This window comes from Acanthaster planci, linkage group LG16, assembly GCF_054643075.1.
Source record: "Acanthaster planci isolate LZ-2023a linkage group LG16, COTS_SCS, whole genome shotgun sequence".
NCBI classification, from domain to species: Eukaryota; Metazoa; Echinodermata; class Asteroidea; order Valvatida; family Acanthasteridae; genus Acanthaster; species Acanthaster planci.
In genome coordinates this window covers 12,182,103-12,202,284 of record NC_141792.1, presented here as the reverse complement: position 1 = coordinate 12,202,284, position 20,182 = coordinate 12,182,103, and the positions used below count along the sequence as shown (strand labels likewise).

General features: G+C 43.9%; 1 protein-coding gene across 1 annotated transcript; it reads right to left on the bottom strand.

The window, feature by feature from the left end:
- Positions 1–6,708: 6,708 nt before the first annotated feature.
- Positions 6,709–20,180, bottom strand: LOC147796514 (exosome complex component 10-like). The gene is made up of 21 exons (XM_087147113.1): positions 20,028–20,180; positions 19,524–19,660; positions 17,897–18,020; positions 17,663–17,776; positions 17,321–17,480; positions 16,841–16,946; positions 16,403–16,589; positions 16,068–16,211; positions 15,616–15,806; positions 15,343–15,499; positions 14,848–14,928; positions 14,446–14,564; positions 13,662–13,776; positions 13,366–13,516; positions 12,123–12,331; positions 11,435–11,551; positions 10,892–11,080; positions 10,255–10,426; positions 9,821–9,978; positions 9,002–9,075; positions 6,709–8,754 (listed from the first exon to the last, which is right to left on the bottom strand). The coding sequence occupies exons 1-21, from the start codon at positions 20,127–20,129 to the stop codon at positions 8,718–8,720; spliced, it is 2,844 nt and encodes a 947-aa protein (XP_087003239.1). The 5' UTR covers positions 20,130–20,180; the 3' UTR covers positions 6,709–8,717.
- Between the last annotated feature and the right edge of the window lie 2 nt (positions 20,181–20,182).

Sequence of the window (20,182 nt, the reverse complement as noted above, 5' to 3'; positions counted from 1 at the left end):
TTGTCACTGGTTTCTATGGATTTGGTTAATTTTTCAGTCGAGACTTCTGGTTGCCTTTTTCCTTCTCTTTAATTTCGAGACATGATTCCCATGGCGATCTATTTGTCAGAGGCTATCAATCCCAGCAGAACAACTTTTGAGGGGAATAGAGAGGAGAATCCATGGAAATCCATGGAAATCAAAGTCTGTTGACGTACAGTACTTCTTTGGGTTTTACTATATGAATTTTTCTTACCTTTTCCAAAGAAACGGATTGATTGAGAATTTCGCTGCATTTTTCAAAAAGCACGGTTTCTACAGCTATCTGCTGAAGTTATCAGAAATGCCATTGTACATGAATTGACTCGGATATTGTTCTGGCCCGTTCCCACAGCTCTGGTCCTGCTGTTAAGGGTAATTTAAGTTGACTGACGGAGGGGTCCTGTGACATGCGCCGTTTGTCTCAACACTTCACCCCTTGCGCTAACTGTCGGTATGCAAGGGAGATAGGGGCGGTCTGGTGCGCATCACTCTGTGACACCAAAGTGCAAGGCTTGCTCCATGGTGCGTTAAAGACTCCTGACCCACGGGACTATGAGGCCCATTACCAGCACTCACGTCGAGCTGTCATAGTTATTTCTGGCGCGGGCCGGGCATTTTAGTTGAGTTAAACCATATGTGACTGAACAAATCGATGGCGTGGAAGGGGAGGGGGAAATTTACGGCAGTGTGTACGTGAACGAGAGTATGAGGTCACGAAGCCAATTCACCAAAGAACTTGAGTAATATAACATCTTTTGTGTAAACCACTTTCGTTCGCCAGTAAAATAACAAAAGAACAAGACTTAGGCTGCATCCGAATCTGTTCTCTAGAGCTAGGTTTACACTCCATTGGAAATGCGTGGAGACGCGCAGACAATAGACCTAGCCGTAGCTCTGGAAGCCCGTTTCGGACACGGCCCTAGTATGCATAGCCTACAGAGGGTAGGTCCCATACCGAAAGCGATCCTAACTGAAACATCAACGGAAAACCAAAGGGGAGCTCGATTGGTAAAAAAATAATTTATCCACAAAGGGAAAGAAAAACACGGCTGACAAAAAAATCAATACCGTTGCGTGGCCGTTCGCAAGAAGTACAAACAACCGCAGATATGACCTGACCCAGATCGACTGATAAAACGGAAGTCATGAGAACGGAAAAAAATTACCACAAAACCATAAATATCCTTGGCCCTTGCTCGGGCCACAACACCCGGCGGCCCGCCCGGGCCGATAAATTGTGGTCTGGGCTGACAAATGACGAGTCGGTGGGCAGCTGCCGGTTATTATGCGGGGAGACCGAAGCGTGTGGCCGCGGACCCGGACTGTCTGGCTATGGCAAGTAGCATAGGCTGGTGCGCTGATGGACCGTGGCCGCTGGTTGACCGTGACCGTGCGGTTGGCGCGCGAACGTGAGGTCGTGACGGTGAGCGCGCAACCGGACCGCGCTGATGGGCGGGTATCACACGGGTGGAATGGAGGCGAAGATGCGTGAAATAGTTGCCGGGTGTGTCCGGGTCGGAGAGCTGGGAAATCATCAAGGGTGATGGAGAGCGGGAAGCGGGATTCCAAGTGAATAACCGTGGAAAGGCTGAAACTTTCCGCCGGACACAGGCGAGATTTTAGGGTCGCTTTAGGATGGAGTACCCATTTCCTGAACTGCGAACTTTCAAAAAGCAACTTTATTCCCTGTGCTTAATTGATTCATACCCAGTTCAAATAGGTTACCGTTCTTCGGCACGAAAACCGTGCACGGACCACGGAGAACAATTCAAGTTGTGCGTCAACTGCCAGTTCCACGTTTCTATGTAACTCTATATGCAGTGGGCGTGGTTATAACTGGTGACGTCACACTTACGAACCGGGGAAAACCCCGTGCTTTGAAGTGCGACTTATTTGACGAAGTATACCGACAAGATACTCATGTTTAAAGAGACAATTCTGGCACAATGTTTCTGATTTCTACAACTCGCATTCCATTCCACAACCAACTCTAAACTTCTGCAACGATCTCATTTTTCAAAAATAAAATGACAATTCGCTCACAGCCAATTGTCATGATGTGGAGCCACAATTATCCACTGATATCGTTAACGATTGACAAGGAATATATACTGGATCGTTGTGTTTTACAGTACTTGAAAGGTCGAACCGGTTCACCGCTAGCGTCATAAGCTATGAGTGGTGATGGGTACGTTGCCCGTGTAATGTAAAACATGACCGCTTTCTTTTTCTTCCTGCTGACGCACTCATGTCACAATGAAATCACTCTTGTGTATCAAAAGAAAAACGGTTATCTACGCAAGTTACCCAAACAGGGAAAGAAATGAGGTCTTGTCAACGTGGTGTGTATATTTAGAAGCTTATCTGGCACACAATCGTTGTTTTTTCAGATATCGCGATTGGAAAACGATGCATAACGATGACGTTGCAACATGGGTGACAGCATAAAGTGACTGACTTACAAAACGAGTGAACTTCCGGACCAGGACTTCATTGGTTCCATCATGGAATGGGAACTAAGAATAATGCCAACAAGAAAAGTGACACAGCGTTGTTTTGTTTTCTATTTTAACGGGGTCCGCGACGCACGTGAATATGTTACAGAGTTCACTGACAACAACGGTGGGAAATTATAAACAAAATTTCCGGTAATATTGGCTGCAACAACCACCAAACTGTGCCAAGTCCACCGTTTGTGTGGCTTTTTTTGGGGGGGGGGTGTCCTCCGTCTTCTTGTGACAAGGGGGAGGGGCATCGTTCAGCATTGGTCGTTTATTCTTAACTGGGCCTACGGAAAATCTAGAGCCGATTTCATGCGTAAATCTCTTCCTCGCACATTCAATACAGAGATTTACTTTGCGTGGACTCTGTTTATGGTAAACAGTCAGACATCAAACTGATCAAATTAGGTAGAAAAAATCGTGCTATTAGTTCTGCATCTTTCCTGTGTTTCCTGCTGATGTTTCGTATTACCACTTATCTTTTTGGGGGTTGGGGGCTACTGTCAATCAATATCTCAAGGTACCATGATAGTTTGTAACGTGTTATCAAGAGGACTTCTATGGGGGAACAGGACTTGTACTAAAGCGATAAACAAACAAGACCGAAGAGTCAGCCTTGCCGGAAGCACGTGCATAGAACCGTCGGCCGACAACAACGCGAAGGTAGGGCAACAGACGGTTAGTATATCGGTATTCACTGCTCTGTCGCCGCAATGGCGCCGTTTTCAGGCAACAACCCAGGCAGACAAGTCCTGACAAGTCTGATATGTCACTTTTATGAATCTATGACCAGAAAAATGAGTTCAATTATCAAGGAAGCCGGTTTTAATGGCAGTGATGCCGATTTTTTGGTATTGAATAGTTGCAGAATATTCTAATTTGCTTTCTTACATAACATTGCCATGCATTATAGGCGTACATTATTTCAACGCGCACTTCATCATTTGACGCGTGCGTCAACGGGAGAACTTTACAAGCAAGTACAGGAAAACCCACAGAAAAAAACGACCTCATAAAAATTTCACACAAGTCAAGGCCGACAGTGACGTACTTAGAAATTGGAATTTCAGATATAAACTCGTCGTCAAAAGTGCGAATTTCAGGTCAAAATAACAGATTCCCGGTAATTGTCGCTGCGGGTTGACCTGGGTCAAGTCGTGTCCGTTAGCCGTGACCCAACCACACAGCGAAGGTCAAGAGAGGTTCATAGAGGTCAAGGGGTCAAATGCATAGGGAAAAAAATAGAAGCCTTCGTGTGTCCGGGGGAAAGTTAACCCTTGACTCAGAATTCACGGTTCCAGCTTGGTAAAAGAGAAAAAAAGGACTGTATAATACATTAATGATTAAGATGAAATCGTGAAGGAGGTAACATTTCGTAAACCTGCCCTGTATCCGTACTGTCGTAGTTGGAATTTAGAGTTTCGATTGCGTGCAATGAAACCGAGAACCAATTATGGTTGTTAATCAACTGAAGGCTTCGATGTGGACGACATTACACGATATTGGTCGTTTTATAGCACGGTGCCGTGTTTAGAGAAACCATGATTATCCTAGAGGTACACTGTACAAAATATCTGCAATTTTACGGAGAATTTTTAACAGATCTGCATTGTTATCATTTTTTACATCATTTTTGATGTTGAAATTACAATTTTGTGCTACATTTCTGTGTTTTAACGCAGTTTTGTGTATTTACAGAGTAATTTGTAAAAAAATAGAAATAAAGGCTGGCCAATATTTACAAATCCAGAGCTTGCAGCTTAGGCCCTAAGTGATGGTTTAAAATGACAGCGATACGAGCACAACAGTGACAGAAATATAAAATATTAACACATCTATATTTTGTAATATTATTCAAGGCATGCCTTTGGATGTTCAGGCCTCGGGCCAGTCCTCACGATTTCTTTGAGGGATGGAAGTAAACCAACATTGTAGGTTGAACTTTAAAGCTTGAGGGGCAAATTATCATTCCTCGAAATTACATTCATGAGTCACTGTATCTTAATTTTCCCAGGCAGATTCAAGCCTTACCCTTCACTTTAAACTACCCTCGTCTGCACCGTGCACGGCTATGGAACCGGATGGATATTACCGCCGACCGGCTGAGTTTTAATAGGAGTCTTTCTGGAGGGAAATTCACAAAAAAAATGTCTGCACTGAGCGTGCGCACTACGAGACATTTTATCTCGGTGAGGATTACGCGCTCCGCCGGATTACATGTGCATTGTTCCGGTGCGAGCCATGAATACTTTTGAGACTAGTCGCTCTCTATAAGCGCTTTAACCATGGAGCCCTAAATATCAGCGAGCTGGTTTATAGTCGTCTGGTTTCCGAGACGTTTTAATGTAAAGGTTGTTAGGAGGTCAGTCAGGAAAGCTGGATTCGGTATCAACTCAAAGTTTTCTTTTCTGATGGTTAAGCTGGGCATTAACCTGTTGAAATTAGTCTCGGATGAATCTTCAATGTACACGATTAAAAAGGAAAGAGATAAACCAAACAGTATAAACAGAAAAAAGGGAACTAAAACACACTCGATAAAACCAATCACATAAATGCAGAAACAAAGGGGCAAAAAAGAAAAGCAAAATATAGCATCCAGACGATGAAATAAATATCCAGATAAAACTAGAGGAGTCCAGCTCCCTTCCAAAAACAAAATATCAAACAAATGACTAAATGTACAGATTTTTTAAAAAATTTCTATTCCCATTGCTAAGCCAGCTTAAAAATTCCCGGGGAACGGGTAACGGCGTTGTTGAACCCTCTCGTAATGGCAAGGTCAAGTTCTAGATCTTACAGTCTTCACCAACCTTCAAACAAAGAGTCCCTGCCAGCATAATGCAGGCTGAGCACAGGGTCAACAAGATTCGGGACGACAGCGACGACTCGCGGGTTAGTTTTGGTCGAGGTTGATCCAAATTTCCCCACTACTGCTTTGCGCTGGGGTTCACGGTCCCTGAGCAAGAGGCAACACGGACTCACACCCACGGAACTATCGCCTGTAGCACTGTGCTACCCAGGCTACGAACGAACCAGCGAGAAAAAATGCACATCATTTGGGCGCATGGTTCCGTGCAAGAAGATATTATGACCGCGCGTGTAATATTCAGACATGACAAAGACATTATGCATGCAAAATATGCCTCATCGTCGATTTTTAAAATTGGTGTACACTCCAGACACAAACAGCTGACCCTTGTATAGATCAATATTATGACAACAGTGACTTTCTTCTTCAATAATATTAACCTCACGAAAATAATTCCATAGCTATCCCAAAACAGTCCCGTATCCTCCGATTCCATTATGATTTTACACACACTCCAGGGACATAGGGTTAAACAATGATTGCAGTTTCTGTGCAATTTTTTTTTTTTTTTTGGTTTGTGCAAATACTGAAGGTCATTAACAAAAGGAGACTATCGCGTTGCATTTGTTGTTTGAATAAGCTGTGCCTACGTACACGTGAGAAAGACCTTATTTTTGGAGTCATAAGCACGTCAACTGCGACCTTCAATGCAGCGAACTTTAGATTTTGACCGCTTACAAAACGCAGAGCAAAGAGTGAAAAATATACATTGACAGTTTTTTTTCCTACTTATGATCGGGCGGGACCCGAAGCACTCGACCAGGACGTCATTGTGTGGCAGCGATGTACCAGGATTTGTCCAGATTGTGTACTCAAGTCAAACCGAATGGCTTTCTCCCTAAGTTTGATTCATACCACTGCTTTTATGGTGCGCAGTCACAGGGAAAGGTTCAATTACTTCCCGGCACATTGTATTCGACACAAGTGCCAGGAAGACGAAACGATAAAAGTCATGACCGGTGTTGGTTTTGAAGTTCTGAAGCGTGCGGGACCCGTAAAACGTAGACCTAACTGCAAGTTCCCAGAGCAACTTGGATTTTATTTGTCAGTTAAAGTCTTGTTTTTTTTTTTTACTGACGAAAGCGACTGAAATTTTTTATGATAGAAAAAATAGCGCGAGACTGGCGCCGATAAAGGTCAGACGGATTTACCAAAAAAGCAAACAATTGTAGATGTTTGCTCGCTCCAAGTTGTCGTGTCGTCCTGTTGCTACCTCCTTTATGACAACGACTAATTCCTTGGGGCGGCTTTACAAAACGGTCATAAAAAAACCTACTGCAACTCTGGTGCCAACCAACAGAATGACTGCACAATGAATAGGATTCATCGGTCTTCAGGTATATTTTCATCAGGTGGCATAACTGCACGCACTTTGAGCTACAAAAGCGTTTACATGTAAATGTTTCTCCAAGCCGTGACACTTTCTCTCAGTTAGAGCTCATTCATGCACAGGGAAGTCTGTTTATGGTGTTCCCTGAATCTATCCTACTCAATGTAATCTATGAACATGAGAGGGTGCCAGACTACTTCACTTTCATTTGTTAAAACATCTTATTCATCAGCGTGAATGACATTAATTTGTAATGAATTGTATTTCACGACTCTGGTTCTACTCTCAGGTTTTATGTCAAGGTTCAGGTAACAAAAAGTAAACTTTGCTTTCGGCCTTTGAATTAGGTATTCCCCTGTCTGAGTTACAGTCACCAATCCACCCTCAACTCATAGGCAAGGCTGAATTCATAGATTTCCTGAACGCATACACTGACTATTAAACACAAAGATGCACTTGCTTAGCAGGAATAGGTTACCAGCTAAACTATCATGGAAAGGATATGTGTCTGGTGACAGGTTTCCTGCTAATACTTTGCTCAGCCTGGTGAAACATGTCGTTTTGTGCTCAAATATTGGGCAGGATAACACCAAAGTGAATAACAAAAGATCTCCAGTTTAATCTGGGCAGAGATTCCATGTACATGTACTTAAAAATTCACTCTCACGATTCCAACAAAATTACTACAGATTATGATGAGCCTCGAGCTGGCCCGAGAGGGCGCTATTTCCTTTGCAACAGAGACTCCTTTGGTCGGAACTGAACTTCGCTGGTTCACGAATGACTAGGAAATGCACACGTTACGGTTGCATCGCTACCAACAAAATGCATACTCCCGACCAATATGGCTCTTTTCAACCGATGAGGGGGTGCTTCTGCTAGAGGCGAAAAGGATTGCTCAATTCATTTCACAGGCCTCTAGAGACTGAGTTTGGTACTGCACCTCCATCCATTAAAATACATCGACAATTTCCCTTTTTGGTGCAATCGAACCGAGTCATAAAATTTAACTAAGCATGAAAGAAAGATCAAAGCAGAAACTCAAACAGGAAATGGGATTGTATTATTATTTACGATAAGCGCATTTTAATGTCAAAGACCAAAATGAATTGGAAAATAGCCCCCCCCTGATATTTTAATTAAAAATAGCACAAAAGCCTGGATGTTGCTATCAAAGTAAACTGAAACACGAATTGGCGCACACTGGCTTTCGTAACTTTTTTTACCCTCTCCATTAAAAAGAGTGGCAATCCACTTGGAGTTTTTTTGGAGCACTACTGTTCTTCCTTGATCAAGTGGATATAAATAAACTGCAATAAACATCAACTAACTGTTTAGGTCCCATCTCAATGGAACGGATAAGATAAGGGTCAACTCAGCTAAAACCGGATGTGGACATATGATAACTGTTCTTCCTCTACCACTAAAACAGATATTTTTGTTCCCATAAGCTATCTGTGCGTATGAAATAAATGATTGATTTAAAGACTTGTCCCTGCACGGAAATGTTGGACGCGGAGACAAATTCGGAGACAACAAGCACGGCTACAGAATCACTTTTACGCCAAAGTATGGAAAATGCCCAGTGGTTTAAAATAAAAAGGACCCACTTGATGGTTTTTTTTCTTTGAGATCCTTCAAAACCAAGCAGCAGGTTTGAGAGGATTTTGTAGGATTGAGGAAGGTAGAACCTAGCCTCTGTTACTTTTCCCAAGGCATGAGGCCCCACTGATTTTGTAGAGGTACAAGGATAACGCTGTTGGTGTGGTGTCGATAGGGTTGTGGATTATGTAGACATTGGGTAGATCCCCAGGCAATCTGTCGAGTGAGGCAGTGTCAACAAAGCGACACTGGTCCCGTAGGAATTTTTGGCGCCACCTGTGAATTTGCGCCATACGCGTATCCACAGCCAAGAGAACAATGACCACTTTTCCAATGATCGTTTTATTTACTAAATTGAATACGCAGTTACCTGCTGCTTGCCTGCGAGAGCTCTCTATCTCTTTGGCCAGTGGTGTTTGCCTCGGAAATTCCTGCAAAAATGAGACGAAAGGAATCAGATAAAAAATAATGATGAAAACATCTTTTATTCACTGCAGCAAGAGGGCGGGGTGGGGGGTGGATAACAGCTGTCCAAAGACCCAAGACCAAGTCTATTTGCAGTTGGCATCTGACTTTTTGCTGGCTACATTATCTTGCAAGTTTTGACCCGTCCCAGCAATGTGATAAAAGTGAAGAAAGGCTGGCTGGACAGAAATGCTGTTTAAAAATCCAACATACCTTCCTCCGTCGTGCTTTGTGTACGTTACACTGTGTTGTCCAGAGCCACGAGGTGCCTTTGGTCGCCCCTTGTTCTAAATTAATTTAAAAAAAAACAAAAGGTTTATTATTACAAGGAGGCTTTTCGCAGTGCATCCTGGGAAAAATCCAGTGTCCACAAACAACAAATGGTATTTTGTTTGCACGCTTTGTATAAATTTGAATTTCACGTGTGTGACAATGACAAGCTTCAAAGTGTAGTGTGTACAAGTGCACATCACGTAAAGGGTCATATTTTCAAGATATTGACCGTTAAGTTACAAAGCAGCCCTTCCGTGGCAAAACTTTGGTTACTGTGATTCTATGTGATTCTACCTAGAAACTTCCAGTTTTTGCCAAGGGCAAAATGCCCAAGAGCTCTACAACTGAGAGGTACATGTACTAATGAACTTCTTCAGGAGACGATAACAGTAAAGTGTCTTGCTTAAGGACATATCTTGTGTTTTGGTTTTACATTCTCCTAGGCTCAGCCACTATCATGTTTGTGATAAACTAGCGCCTTCCATTACATTGGTATAGATTTTCATTCATTCAAATAAATTTATATTGCCTCTAAACCATACAACGGTCACTTGCCACCAGTCAGTCAGAGCTGAAAACGTGACTCAGTTGAGTGATGAAAGTATCTTCTCTGTGAATTTCATGCAAATCCGGTTGACCAGATATGTAACTTGCATTACTCCTGCAAAGTTCCCATTTTCGTCTTTTTGGTATCCACCCTGAACATCTACAAAAGTTAAATGGTACTGGCTGTGAACATGAGTTGAAAAGAACTCTCACCTTAAATTTGGGACGGTCGCGTGTTGATGCGTGAGTGAAGGGATCAAAATGCTTGGCCACGCCCCTTCCTCGATCACCTCGCCCTCTTCCTTGGTTGCCCCACCCACTTCCTCGGTTGCCCCACCCACTTCCTCTGCCACTGCTAGGCTGTCTGCCATCTGTGAAATTGAAAGGATTGTGAACAGTTGTTGAGGGTTAATTGTTTTCAAACTTGTTTCAACTGTGCGACTCAAAAGATATTTAAAACATGGAATAAATCTGTGCTTTAAGACTGGCTTGGGAGAACAGACACTGATAATGTCGCTCACCTTTGGCTGAGGCACTGTAAGTGTCGATTCTCCTAAACTAAACTGGAGTAATGTCTCTTTCCTTTCAACAGTGCCCATCACAGCAAAGACAACAACTCGTACGACATTCATGATGACCACACTCACCATTTGCTGGCGGCACACTGACAGCGCTGTAGTCGAATGGCTTGAATGTCCCTGGGTCAACCACTCTCTTTGTGTGGGGGTTTGCCTTGCGATTGTCCGACTTCTTCTCCCGTTTGGCCGGCGGTCGATAAGTCATCACTGGTGGGTCGTCCACTGGAGGAGCCTTTCGTTTCTAACATGAAAAGTAAAAAAAAGCATGCAACATGAACTTGCAAAAGCCACAGGAAAAAACACAGCTTTACAATAAACTGATTCAAACCTAGGAGGTCAAATCATCTCCCAGCGCCAAATCTGCTCCACTCAATCTTTTTTTACCTACGTCAGTGAAGACTTCCACAAGCCAATGTGGTCCATCAAGTTAGTATTTATCTCCCGTTTCAGCAGCATGAATTGACCACCTCGATTCCCTTGAATGGAGTGCCAATACATCACAGCTAATACCCAGATAAAGCCAATGTCCATTTATATTCCTAGGTGAAGAGAGTCAAGTGGGGGTGACGTGGCTTGCCAGAGGACACAAATATGATCCAACGGCTGGATTCGAACCCCCAACCCTCTGATTACGAGTGGTATAAGCATTAATCGCCAGGCCACTCTGTCCTCTATCAACGTTGAGGGGAGAGGCCCTCCACTGTACCTGTTGTCTCAATGTGCCTCCTGTTTCTTTTCCCGCTGTCTCCTCCGTTGCCTCACCCTCTGTGTCGCTCTCACTCTCTCTGTTATTGTTGGCGTTCTGGAGAGCGGCGGTCTCTGTCTTCGCTGGTGCTGGTGGTGGCTTGGGAGGTTTCTTCAGCTTCCAAACGCTCAGAGCTGTATCAAGAGGTACCTGTGAGTGGTGGGAACGATTGCAAGAAAGTCACAAAGGAAGTCTCAAAGAAGGCTCAAAGTAAGTCTCAAACCTGGGGTGGGACTGGAGGGTTGATGGAAAACCAACTAAAGCCTTCAGCAGACGATGACATGCTGTGGTTGTCCAGGGCTTACATGGCATGAGTTGTCCAAATAACGACGACTGGGTAATGTTGCACTAGATTTGTTATATAACGGAGGAAAGTGGCAAAACCTGAACGATCACACCTCTGAAACTCCTGAATCTTGGGGTCAAAAAACCTGAAATCTGGAAAAAATCTCGAGAAATCACGATCCTGTCCAACTTTTTCATTTTCTAGACGAAAACAGTTACCTCAGTCGATGAGCCACTTGAGGGAGCGCCACTCTTACTTCCAGCAGGCAATAGGTTAATTTTATCAGCTTCTAGGAGGGCGGGGGTTATCTGGACCAAGCGCTTCGGAGGAAGAAACTGCCACGGGGGAAAATCAACACAAATTTCTTTCAAGATGAGCGCTACAGGAAAACTAGACCAATGCTGGACCAATATCTGGACTCAACGAGTTGTCATGCAAGACTGCCACAGAGCTAATAATTATTATTGAAAAGAAGCTACTAAGAAGTTGAATATTTGATTTGCTCTTTGAAAATAAATCAGGAATTACAACGTGTTATTCCTTATAATTGGATGTTCAAGTGTGGGGAAAATGTTTGAGTTTAGATTTTTGGATTGTGTTGCAACAAGGGCATGTGTGGTCTCAAACTTCTGATATTTATGAATCAGAAACTGCCTTGTTTGAACATAGTTTTGATTGAATCATTTTCTTCCAAATCTGTTTCAACTCTGCTAAAAGGTCAACATTTTTAAATGTCCCTACTTAAAAATAATATCTCCAAACGAGCATGAAGACATGATGAAAGCCTGTTAATATGCTTGTTACTATGAATGATGACGACACAACGTACGGGTTCATATCTTTCACGGAGTAAGCCTGACTGAGGAGGATTTCAGATCAGAATTTGAAAACGTCATATTCACCAACCATTTCAAATGGGTTGACGAACATGGACTTGAGCCGTGCCACTTTCTGTTGTCCTGGCGTCGGCTGGGCTCTGTCAGTCTCCTCGTCTGAGCTACTGCCGAAGGCTGTGATAATGGGGCTGGCGCTCCGTACAGTCCCAGGGTGGACTTCAGGGAGGGCTTCTTCCCCAAACAGAGCAGAGTAATGAGCAACTGGAATGGAGCGAACCACTAGGAGAGGCAGAGGAAATGGGACAATGGCCCCAAATCAGTTTTTATTTCACCCATGCCTCTTCAATAGGACCAAAGGACCAGCATGCAACGAGGCTGGGCATCTTTCTTCCATGTCACATTCACACAGGAACAAAGACAGCAAAGGTGTCTATAAATTGAATTCTGGGACGATAGCTACATTCTGAAGTGTGTGACTTTCAAATGCATAAGGAAAATTTATGATTTCTTGCCAATTTTTGGAGTCATAACCATTTCCTGATGGGGTGCCCGGTTTCGGGCACACAGGCTTTATACACGAAGCCGGGGAGCCTGAAACCGAACAAAAGAGCTAGGCCTCGTAACAAAAGACCGTACTCGGAACCAAAGACTGAGCTGCTGGGCATTGCTAACATTTTTTCAGCTGTCAATAGTGGGGGAAATCTGTCATTGTTTTGAAAGATGATACCACTGTTTGTGGCATTCCGCGCGAGCGGATTACCACCGAGACAAAAGTGCTCCAGTGCTCCAGGGATGAGCGATAAAATACCACTGCATACTAATCTGGCCCCTACTGAAATGATGCTAATTATATATATAAAAATATTAAAAAAAACTGGCACAGTGCTAAAAATGCACTGTGCCAGTTTCGGGAACAAAACAAAATTACATAACACCACACAATCTGGGCTCTCTTTACAAGGCAGCAGGGCCTGACTGAAATACACGGGCATCAATGGAGGTTGCCTGTCAGATTAGAGTAGTCACCAGACAGTCATTCGTGTGGGTGTAATTGTCCAGTTAATGAAGCTATGATTTTATGAAGAATTTTGAAAATGGAAAATCTTGAAAATCACACGGTTTTACGTCACGTAACTTCAAATTACACCCGGCAGCAAGTGGTTAAAAACACCCAATTTCACAACCACTGAATGAATCATTCATGTTAAGCTTGATTTTGATTGGACATTCAAGAAAAAAATGTGGTATTTGACTCTTACTGGGCAGGTGTAAGCTATGTGTTGTAAAATTGTGAGTTCTTACATAATACTTACTGTTATTTTGGTCTGGGACGTCTTGCTGTGGTGTAGGGTCATGAGGACAGTACAGGAGACTGTTTAGTGGTCTAGGGGTCAGTTTGATTGGGGTAGGGGTCTCCATTGGTGACGATGGGGAGGCAAATATCTTGGGACTTGGGCTCGGTTTCTGAGGACAGTAGCGAGGACAAAAGAGACGCAAAAATGCAACACGTGAATTGAGGAATTGAGAGAAACACAGTTTGGAAATCAGCTGACCAGAGAAAAAATTCACACGCCTGTGAATTTCGCTTGATACTGAGGGTTGGTCCTACCTTGATGCGGCCTTGGTACATCCTGGCTTTAAGGACCAGCTGATGGACCTCGTTCAGTTGTTGTCGCACCAACGGGGGGATGGGATTACAGCAGGCCAACACTCCATGGGGCTCCCTGGTGGACACATCACAAGAATGGAAAAACTGTTGAAGGCTGCCTTTTCATAAGAACATTTTTGGTCCATTCCATGCCCCCATCTATTAGCCAGGTTTCGCTGCTGTACATTCTCAATGAACAACCCTCGCAGTTAAAGAGTCTATAGACACAAGGCATTCTTTAAACACATGTATAAAGAGGCCCCTTAACTATAGCAACAGAAATTATATTTAACATTCATCAAAAGCGGGTAACTACAGAAATATAAAAGGATCGTGTCTGCAGCACCAACTGCCCCGTAAAATCTCACTATTGTCCAACATCTGTCCCGAGCTGAAGTGCACCCTATTCGGGGAAAAGAAACACAGGTGGTTACAAGCAGGTTCCTGCACGCGTTCCGCATGTATACAAGACCATACATGCTAAAGTAAATTAGTTACGCGTACTCAACGTGCTCCGTGTCAAACGCGCATAAACTTGCGCGCATTATGGCGCGCCTATGCGTTGAGTACCAAAAAAACATGCCCTCGTTTGTTCCGCTCGCAGAGGATAACACTGGCCAATAAAAATGCAGCATATGTGGTGAGCTGAGGCTCAATGACAGAGAATCTAAACGTATTTGAAAGCGGGGAGAGCAGAGTCTGCGATGTCAACCTGACTGGATTGATACAGTTCGTGACACCTCACCTTGGAAGATTCTCGGCAACTTGGAAGAGCATGTGATTTGGTAGGACGTAGCCTGTGCTTTCGTCTTCCTGTCTTCCTACCCGGTCCCTCCAAGCATACAGCAGCTTAAGTGCCTCGTACTGCATATTAAAACATAAGTCTACTATAACATGGGTCGACAAATTTACGAAGTTTCAAACTGGCCTGTTTTCTACAAACCCTTCAACCTGTGACACTTATGCAAATTGGTCCGAAGTCTGAGGTCTTTCCAACTTCTCTGATTCCCAACTTGGCGGCATTGCATGCCTCTGCAGACATAAAGAGCTTGATTACATCCTAATACCGAAGAGATGATTGACTCTATTGATGAAGGCTTCCAATCGTCTCTAGGAGAAGCAAAGGATGGACACTTCCGCTACCTACCTGTTTTGGATTGAAGGACTTCTTGCTGCGTTTCCACAGAGTTAGGTAGGAATCGTCTGTGAAAATGAGCTTCTTGTAGCGCTGTAGTTAAAAAGAGAGAAAGACAAAATTCTGTGACGACTCAAAGACTGGACAGTTTTAGCAATGTGACACACTTGCAAAGGGTCAACTTCAATGGAAAGAACTCTCGGTGTGGGGCCTCCGTTGATGGTAAAGAGAGCAAATGTTCCAGCAAGCAATGACCTCGTATGAGGTGTACTTGAACATGCTTGATGAGGTGTCTACCGTACAGAGTAATTAACATGTTGCCCCCGCCTCTCCATTTGTCACCAGTGAGGGCGTATTCAAGCACGAAAGCAGAAAGGAACCACGCCTCAGTGTGATGCTCTTGCAGCAGATAATGAGACCTAGAATGAACCAGGATCTCCCGAGTCTGGAACCTTTAACGATGATTCTCGGGACTGAAACCAAAGCCAGTGACAAAAATTCTCTTACCCGGAGGCAGACCTGTCTGCTTTGCTCCAGGGTCTGCTTCAGCAGGTTGTTGGCCTTGTTACCTCTCTCGATCAGCTCGTTCTTCATACGGTGATATATGTACAGCAAGTAGTGGGTGTCGGCACGGCTGTAGCTGATCATCTCCTGGGGCAGAGGTCTGCAAAGGTCAGAGGTCAGAGAAGCTGTCATTTAACACTTGAGAATTCTAAGCTGTCACACTGGTCTTCACAGATTTTGCAGAGCCATCTTCCAACCTGTGCATGCAGCACGTACCTTATCCTCCAATCAGCAAGCTGGTAGGATTTGTCAGGGGACAGGCCGCAGTAGAGTTGGAGCAGGTGAGCGAGGGAGTTTCGGGCCTTGCCGAGGATGCGAGAGGCCTGGCCGGTGTCAAACATGTTGACCACGTAGAGGCCGAGGTCCCGCTGCAGCCATTCCACATCCATGTCAGCCCCGTGGAAGACCTGATCACAATTTTTAAACAAACATCCGTCGGCATGAAACAAGAGATTTTTTCAATTCACAAATGGGCTTTTTGGTTGGAGCCAGGGATGTGGTTTGAAATTACACATGACTCTATGTGAAGTGGCTCAGGCCACTACCGTAGACCTGTGTGTAATTCCAAGCCACAGCCAAATATTTGGACTTGGCTGAATGTGTATAAATACACAGTCTTTGCAAGGCCACCAGATCAGATTGCAGCGAACTGTTAATAGACAGATCACCTTGACAATCGCTGGGTTGGTGAAGGAGTTGTTAAGGATTTGCAGTTCACTTCTGAGAGCCAGTGTGTCAATGATGTAGTCATGGCGACCCGTCGAGATCTGCATGAGGCAGGTGAAACCCTGGAATGACCGGTAGGAGTGGTGCTGCAAGTGATGGAGAGAAACACAACGTGAACTTGGGCTTCCTAGTTACCTCGCAAATTAGAATAAAAGGGTGTTCTTGAAGACAGTGACTAATTGACACAAAGGTGAAAAAGATAAAAAGCAAACTGGGTGGGGAGGGCAAGTAAAGACGGACTGACAAAGTCGTCCACTCATCAGCAGACTGATCGCACCTCTAAATCAACGGCAAATTCATTCAGCGAGTCCAGCGTCCGACTGAGTTCCTCCAACTGCTCCACTGTGTCCACCAGCGTGAGCGGGGTTGTGTCAAGGGGTTCGTAAGAGGGCGAGTCCACGGGGAGAAGCATGGAGGGGTCGGGAATGAAGTGGTCCAGCTCATACTGGTAGGGGTGGGCCGTACTGGAGTGGGGGAGGGGAGTAAAATGATGTTAATGAGTAACAATTAAGGGTGGCAAAAGTCACTTCAATAGTAGTCGGTAACTCCAGATAGATGGAAACAATTTTAAATGCAACTGAGCATCAGTAATGGTGGATATGTGCCCTTTATAAATATCCAACGTTATCGTTGTCTAGGAGCCTCTTCGAAAGCGCATTAGCCAATTGGCAACAATGTTACATAAATAATTCAGAGGAACATGTTTGTGGCCTACATGTCTTCACTTTCATCAGTTCCCACTCGCTGCTGATGGATGAAGGCTGAGACTGCATCGGGAATGTCTTTGCCTTCTGACTTGCTTTTGCTTGGAGACAATAACCCTGGGTGAGACAGTAAGAAACGAAACCACATCATTTCACTCGGTTTGCACAACTGGAATCACAGCACAAGTAGAGAAGAAATGAGTTTTAATAAATGGGCAAACACAAATGGTTCCTGCTCTTCATTTGAACATGAACATTTCCACTGGAACCTTCAAACTTCCCAGAGTTAAAAAACTCTCACTCACTCGCCACAAAAAAAATGGATTAAAATGGATGAACACAAATGGTATTTGTTCTTGATTTGAATATTATGACACTTTTGATGTAACTTTGCAAACTTTAAAAAAGGTCCAAAAAAGGCCTCCTCACCACAGTGAAAATAAATTTGCCTGGCCTTTGAACTTTCTACAAGCATTTCTAGTGTCATGTACCTTTATTGAGCGGTTTCAAGGCATTTGGCTTGCTGGTGATGATTGGGACAAACGGTGTGTTGCTGTTGTTGATCTTATCCTTGAACTTCAGCTGCGGTCGGGAAATGTTCTTGGCATGCATGAGGTGAAACGATCGACCCTTTTGTGACTCTGTAGAACTCTGGGGAGAGAAGTCAAAAAATGGCATTCATGCTAAGGTTCAAAGTCCTGCGAAATACCACACACAATGTAAAGAGATTCCAAGGAATTTCAGAAGGAATCCAATGTGATACTCTTTTGACTTAAAGGTTAGCATAGAATTCAGGAGTCTTCACCGACAGCTCAAGGGCTTGTACCACGCACCTGTTGGTTCCAGCTGGCCACTATGAGCTTGGGAGGAGCCTTGGGCTGGGAGCCTGGGGGGAGAGCTGCCTTGCCTGGCTTGATCAGTCCGGTGGCTTCATCCAGAAGTAGGCCCTGGTTGGACGGAAAACCACAACTTGAAGACGTTAGTGACAGAATAAGGGACAGAAACTACACGATATTACTGAAGACTTGTAAATTCAGGTGATCTGGTTAGGAAGTTGAACTCCTCACCACTTTCTCAAGAATGGTGTCATTTGTCTCGATGATTGCATCCGTCTTGTCTTCAAGCTCAGGGGCAGAGCTCCCCCCTGTCAGATGTGCTTTACTGCCTTGGAGATGCATGAGGCCGTTGATGCTGTTAAATTGAAAAAAAAAATTACATGTCAATCGAATGAAGGAGACACTTAAAAAGACATAGAATACCCACCTCAAAATGGTGTAAGCACGAAAGATAAATTGCACCAAATTTCTTCCATATCAGTTTGTCCATGTAACTGTCAAAAGAGAACCTTATTTGCAAATATAACAAAGGGAGGTACTTTTAACTCTAGCAAATGCAATTTCTTACGTGACAACACTTTAGCTCTTGTACCAAGCACAAATAGGTTCATATAATAATAATATCGATTTTTATGGCGCACTTACACTGTACATGTATTTGGAAAACTGATCAAGGCGTAATTCCATTATTATTACCCCTGTTCACTGGGCCCATGAAACATTCCAAATACTCCCTCTGGAGTATACAGCTCGATGCTGCCATTTCGGCGCAAAGCAGCTAAATCAACCCCAATAACCATCTCTGCCCTCACAGATGCCCAATTACTGGGTGGAGAGAAGCAATGAGTGGCAAAGTGCCTCGCCCAAGGGCACACGCACCATGACCCCAGGCTGGATTCGAACCCGCAACCTGTGGTTTTACCCGCTGACTATGAATCCCATGCTCTTAACCACAAGGCCACGGCACTCCACGATGTAACAATGTCAAGTTCCAGGTGTGAAATACAAGAACACAGTGTTGCTTCTTCAACAGAATGGGTACAAAGAGGATGAATCCATTCCAGTATGGGGGAAAATGGACCTCCACTAAAGTCGGAAACTGCTTCAGCTGAAGTTCTTAATCCTCAGTATGTTTTGATATGACTTGTGTATATACTTGTGGGGGGCGGGGTTGAATGCTCTGTATCATATAGCAGACACAGACATGAATGGCTGGTGGGTTTGTTGTGGTGGTCATTTTGTTCCATCTGACCTTATTGTAATATTATCTTAATTTTAATTTTCCTTGTTTTAATGTGTTTTATGACTTTGTAAATCATTTGTTTCAACTTAACCCTAACCCCCAAGGGTTGCTAGCCCTAACCTTCCCCATTTACACAAAGTTAAACACCCATATGGGACTTTGTGCACAGAGGCTGTTGGACTTTGTTTTTCTGAGGTATGCCAAACTCAATGCAAAAGCCAGCTGTTATGGGCCTACCAGACCTATCCCCACAGAATTAAACACTTTACTACTGTTTAATTCTGTGTGGTTGGGGAAGGTTAGGGTTAACCTGTTTTTGATGTACTGTTTTGAGTTATTTAATATGTATTTATATAAACACGTTTTAGTAAGAATGTTAAATTGCACTGCGCCTTCAAACAGCATGTTGCTGAAGCTGGCACATTAAAAATTCATTATTATTACCATTATTAATCTCTAAAACCTGAGCAGCACCTGTGTCTACAGAGCTGAATGATAACCGATGGCAATTGATGAAAAACCTGAGAACCCCTGATGCCACTGTGCCTATACCTGTAGCAATGTACCTGTAACGGGGGAAAGACATGATTCAGCCCCTTTTAACCTCAAACTTACTTCTGCAGAAGTCTTTCAGACTGGCTGTGGCAGTACTGGCGAAAAGTCTCGTAGCTGGAGTAGAAGTCATAGTCATCGCCGTGCGGAGGGAGGGCATGTGCAGCCTTCGTTGCTAACATCAGTCGACCCAGGGTTTGCTGTGAGACAAAAAGACAAAAGGCGCCCATCTCTCAATTCATATATATCTTTTTTCTGACCAGTCTCATCATGCTCATGGTTTGTGCACAAGTTGTCCAGTGGTGTCTGTATATGGAACTGTTTCCCTTTCACACTATACCGAAGAATTTTCAGTTATTTTTAACACGTTGCAGCAAAACTGAGAAAAAGCGTGCAAATCTCTGACGGTTGCCCTTTGCCCAGCATGCCCAGACACGAATTGAGTGCAATAAAAATGGAACCACGACAAACTCCACGACCTCCGCCCGAGTAATGTTCTCCCAGCGTAACAGAATGGACCTTGGACATTACTACTGGCACCACAAATGACCTAAGCTTTAGATGTACCTGGGAGAAAGTGGCTACATCTTTAACACCTGGAAACAATTCGTCACTTTCCGGGACAAACTCGACAGCTTCTTGTTCATCCGTGTTACTGGTGGTCGCCATTTTGGTTTTTCAACCCGACTGGTACCTGTAATCTTTTATCAACGTAATAATTT

Coding starts and splice junctions, on each gene's coding strand:
- LOC147796514 (XM_087147113.1), bottom strand. CDS start 20,129: ATGGCGACCACCAGTAACACGGATGAACAAGAAGCTGTCGAGTTTGTC. Junction 14,929..15,342: donor GCAGACAGGTCTGCCTCCGG/GTAAGAGAATTT, acceptor TTTTAACTACAG/CGCTACAAGAAGCTCATTTT. Junction 11,552..12,122: donor TCGTCAACCCATTTGAAATG/GTTGGTGAATAT, acceptor CCCCCGTGGCAG/TTTCTTCCTCCGAAGCGCTT.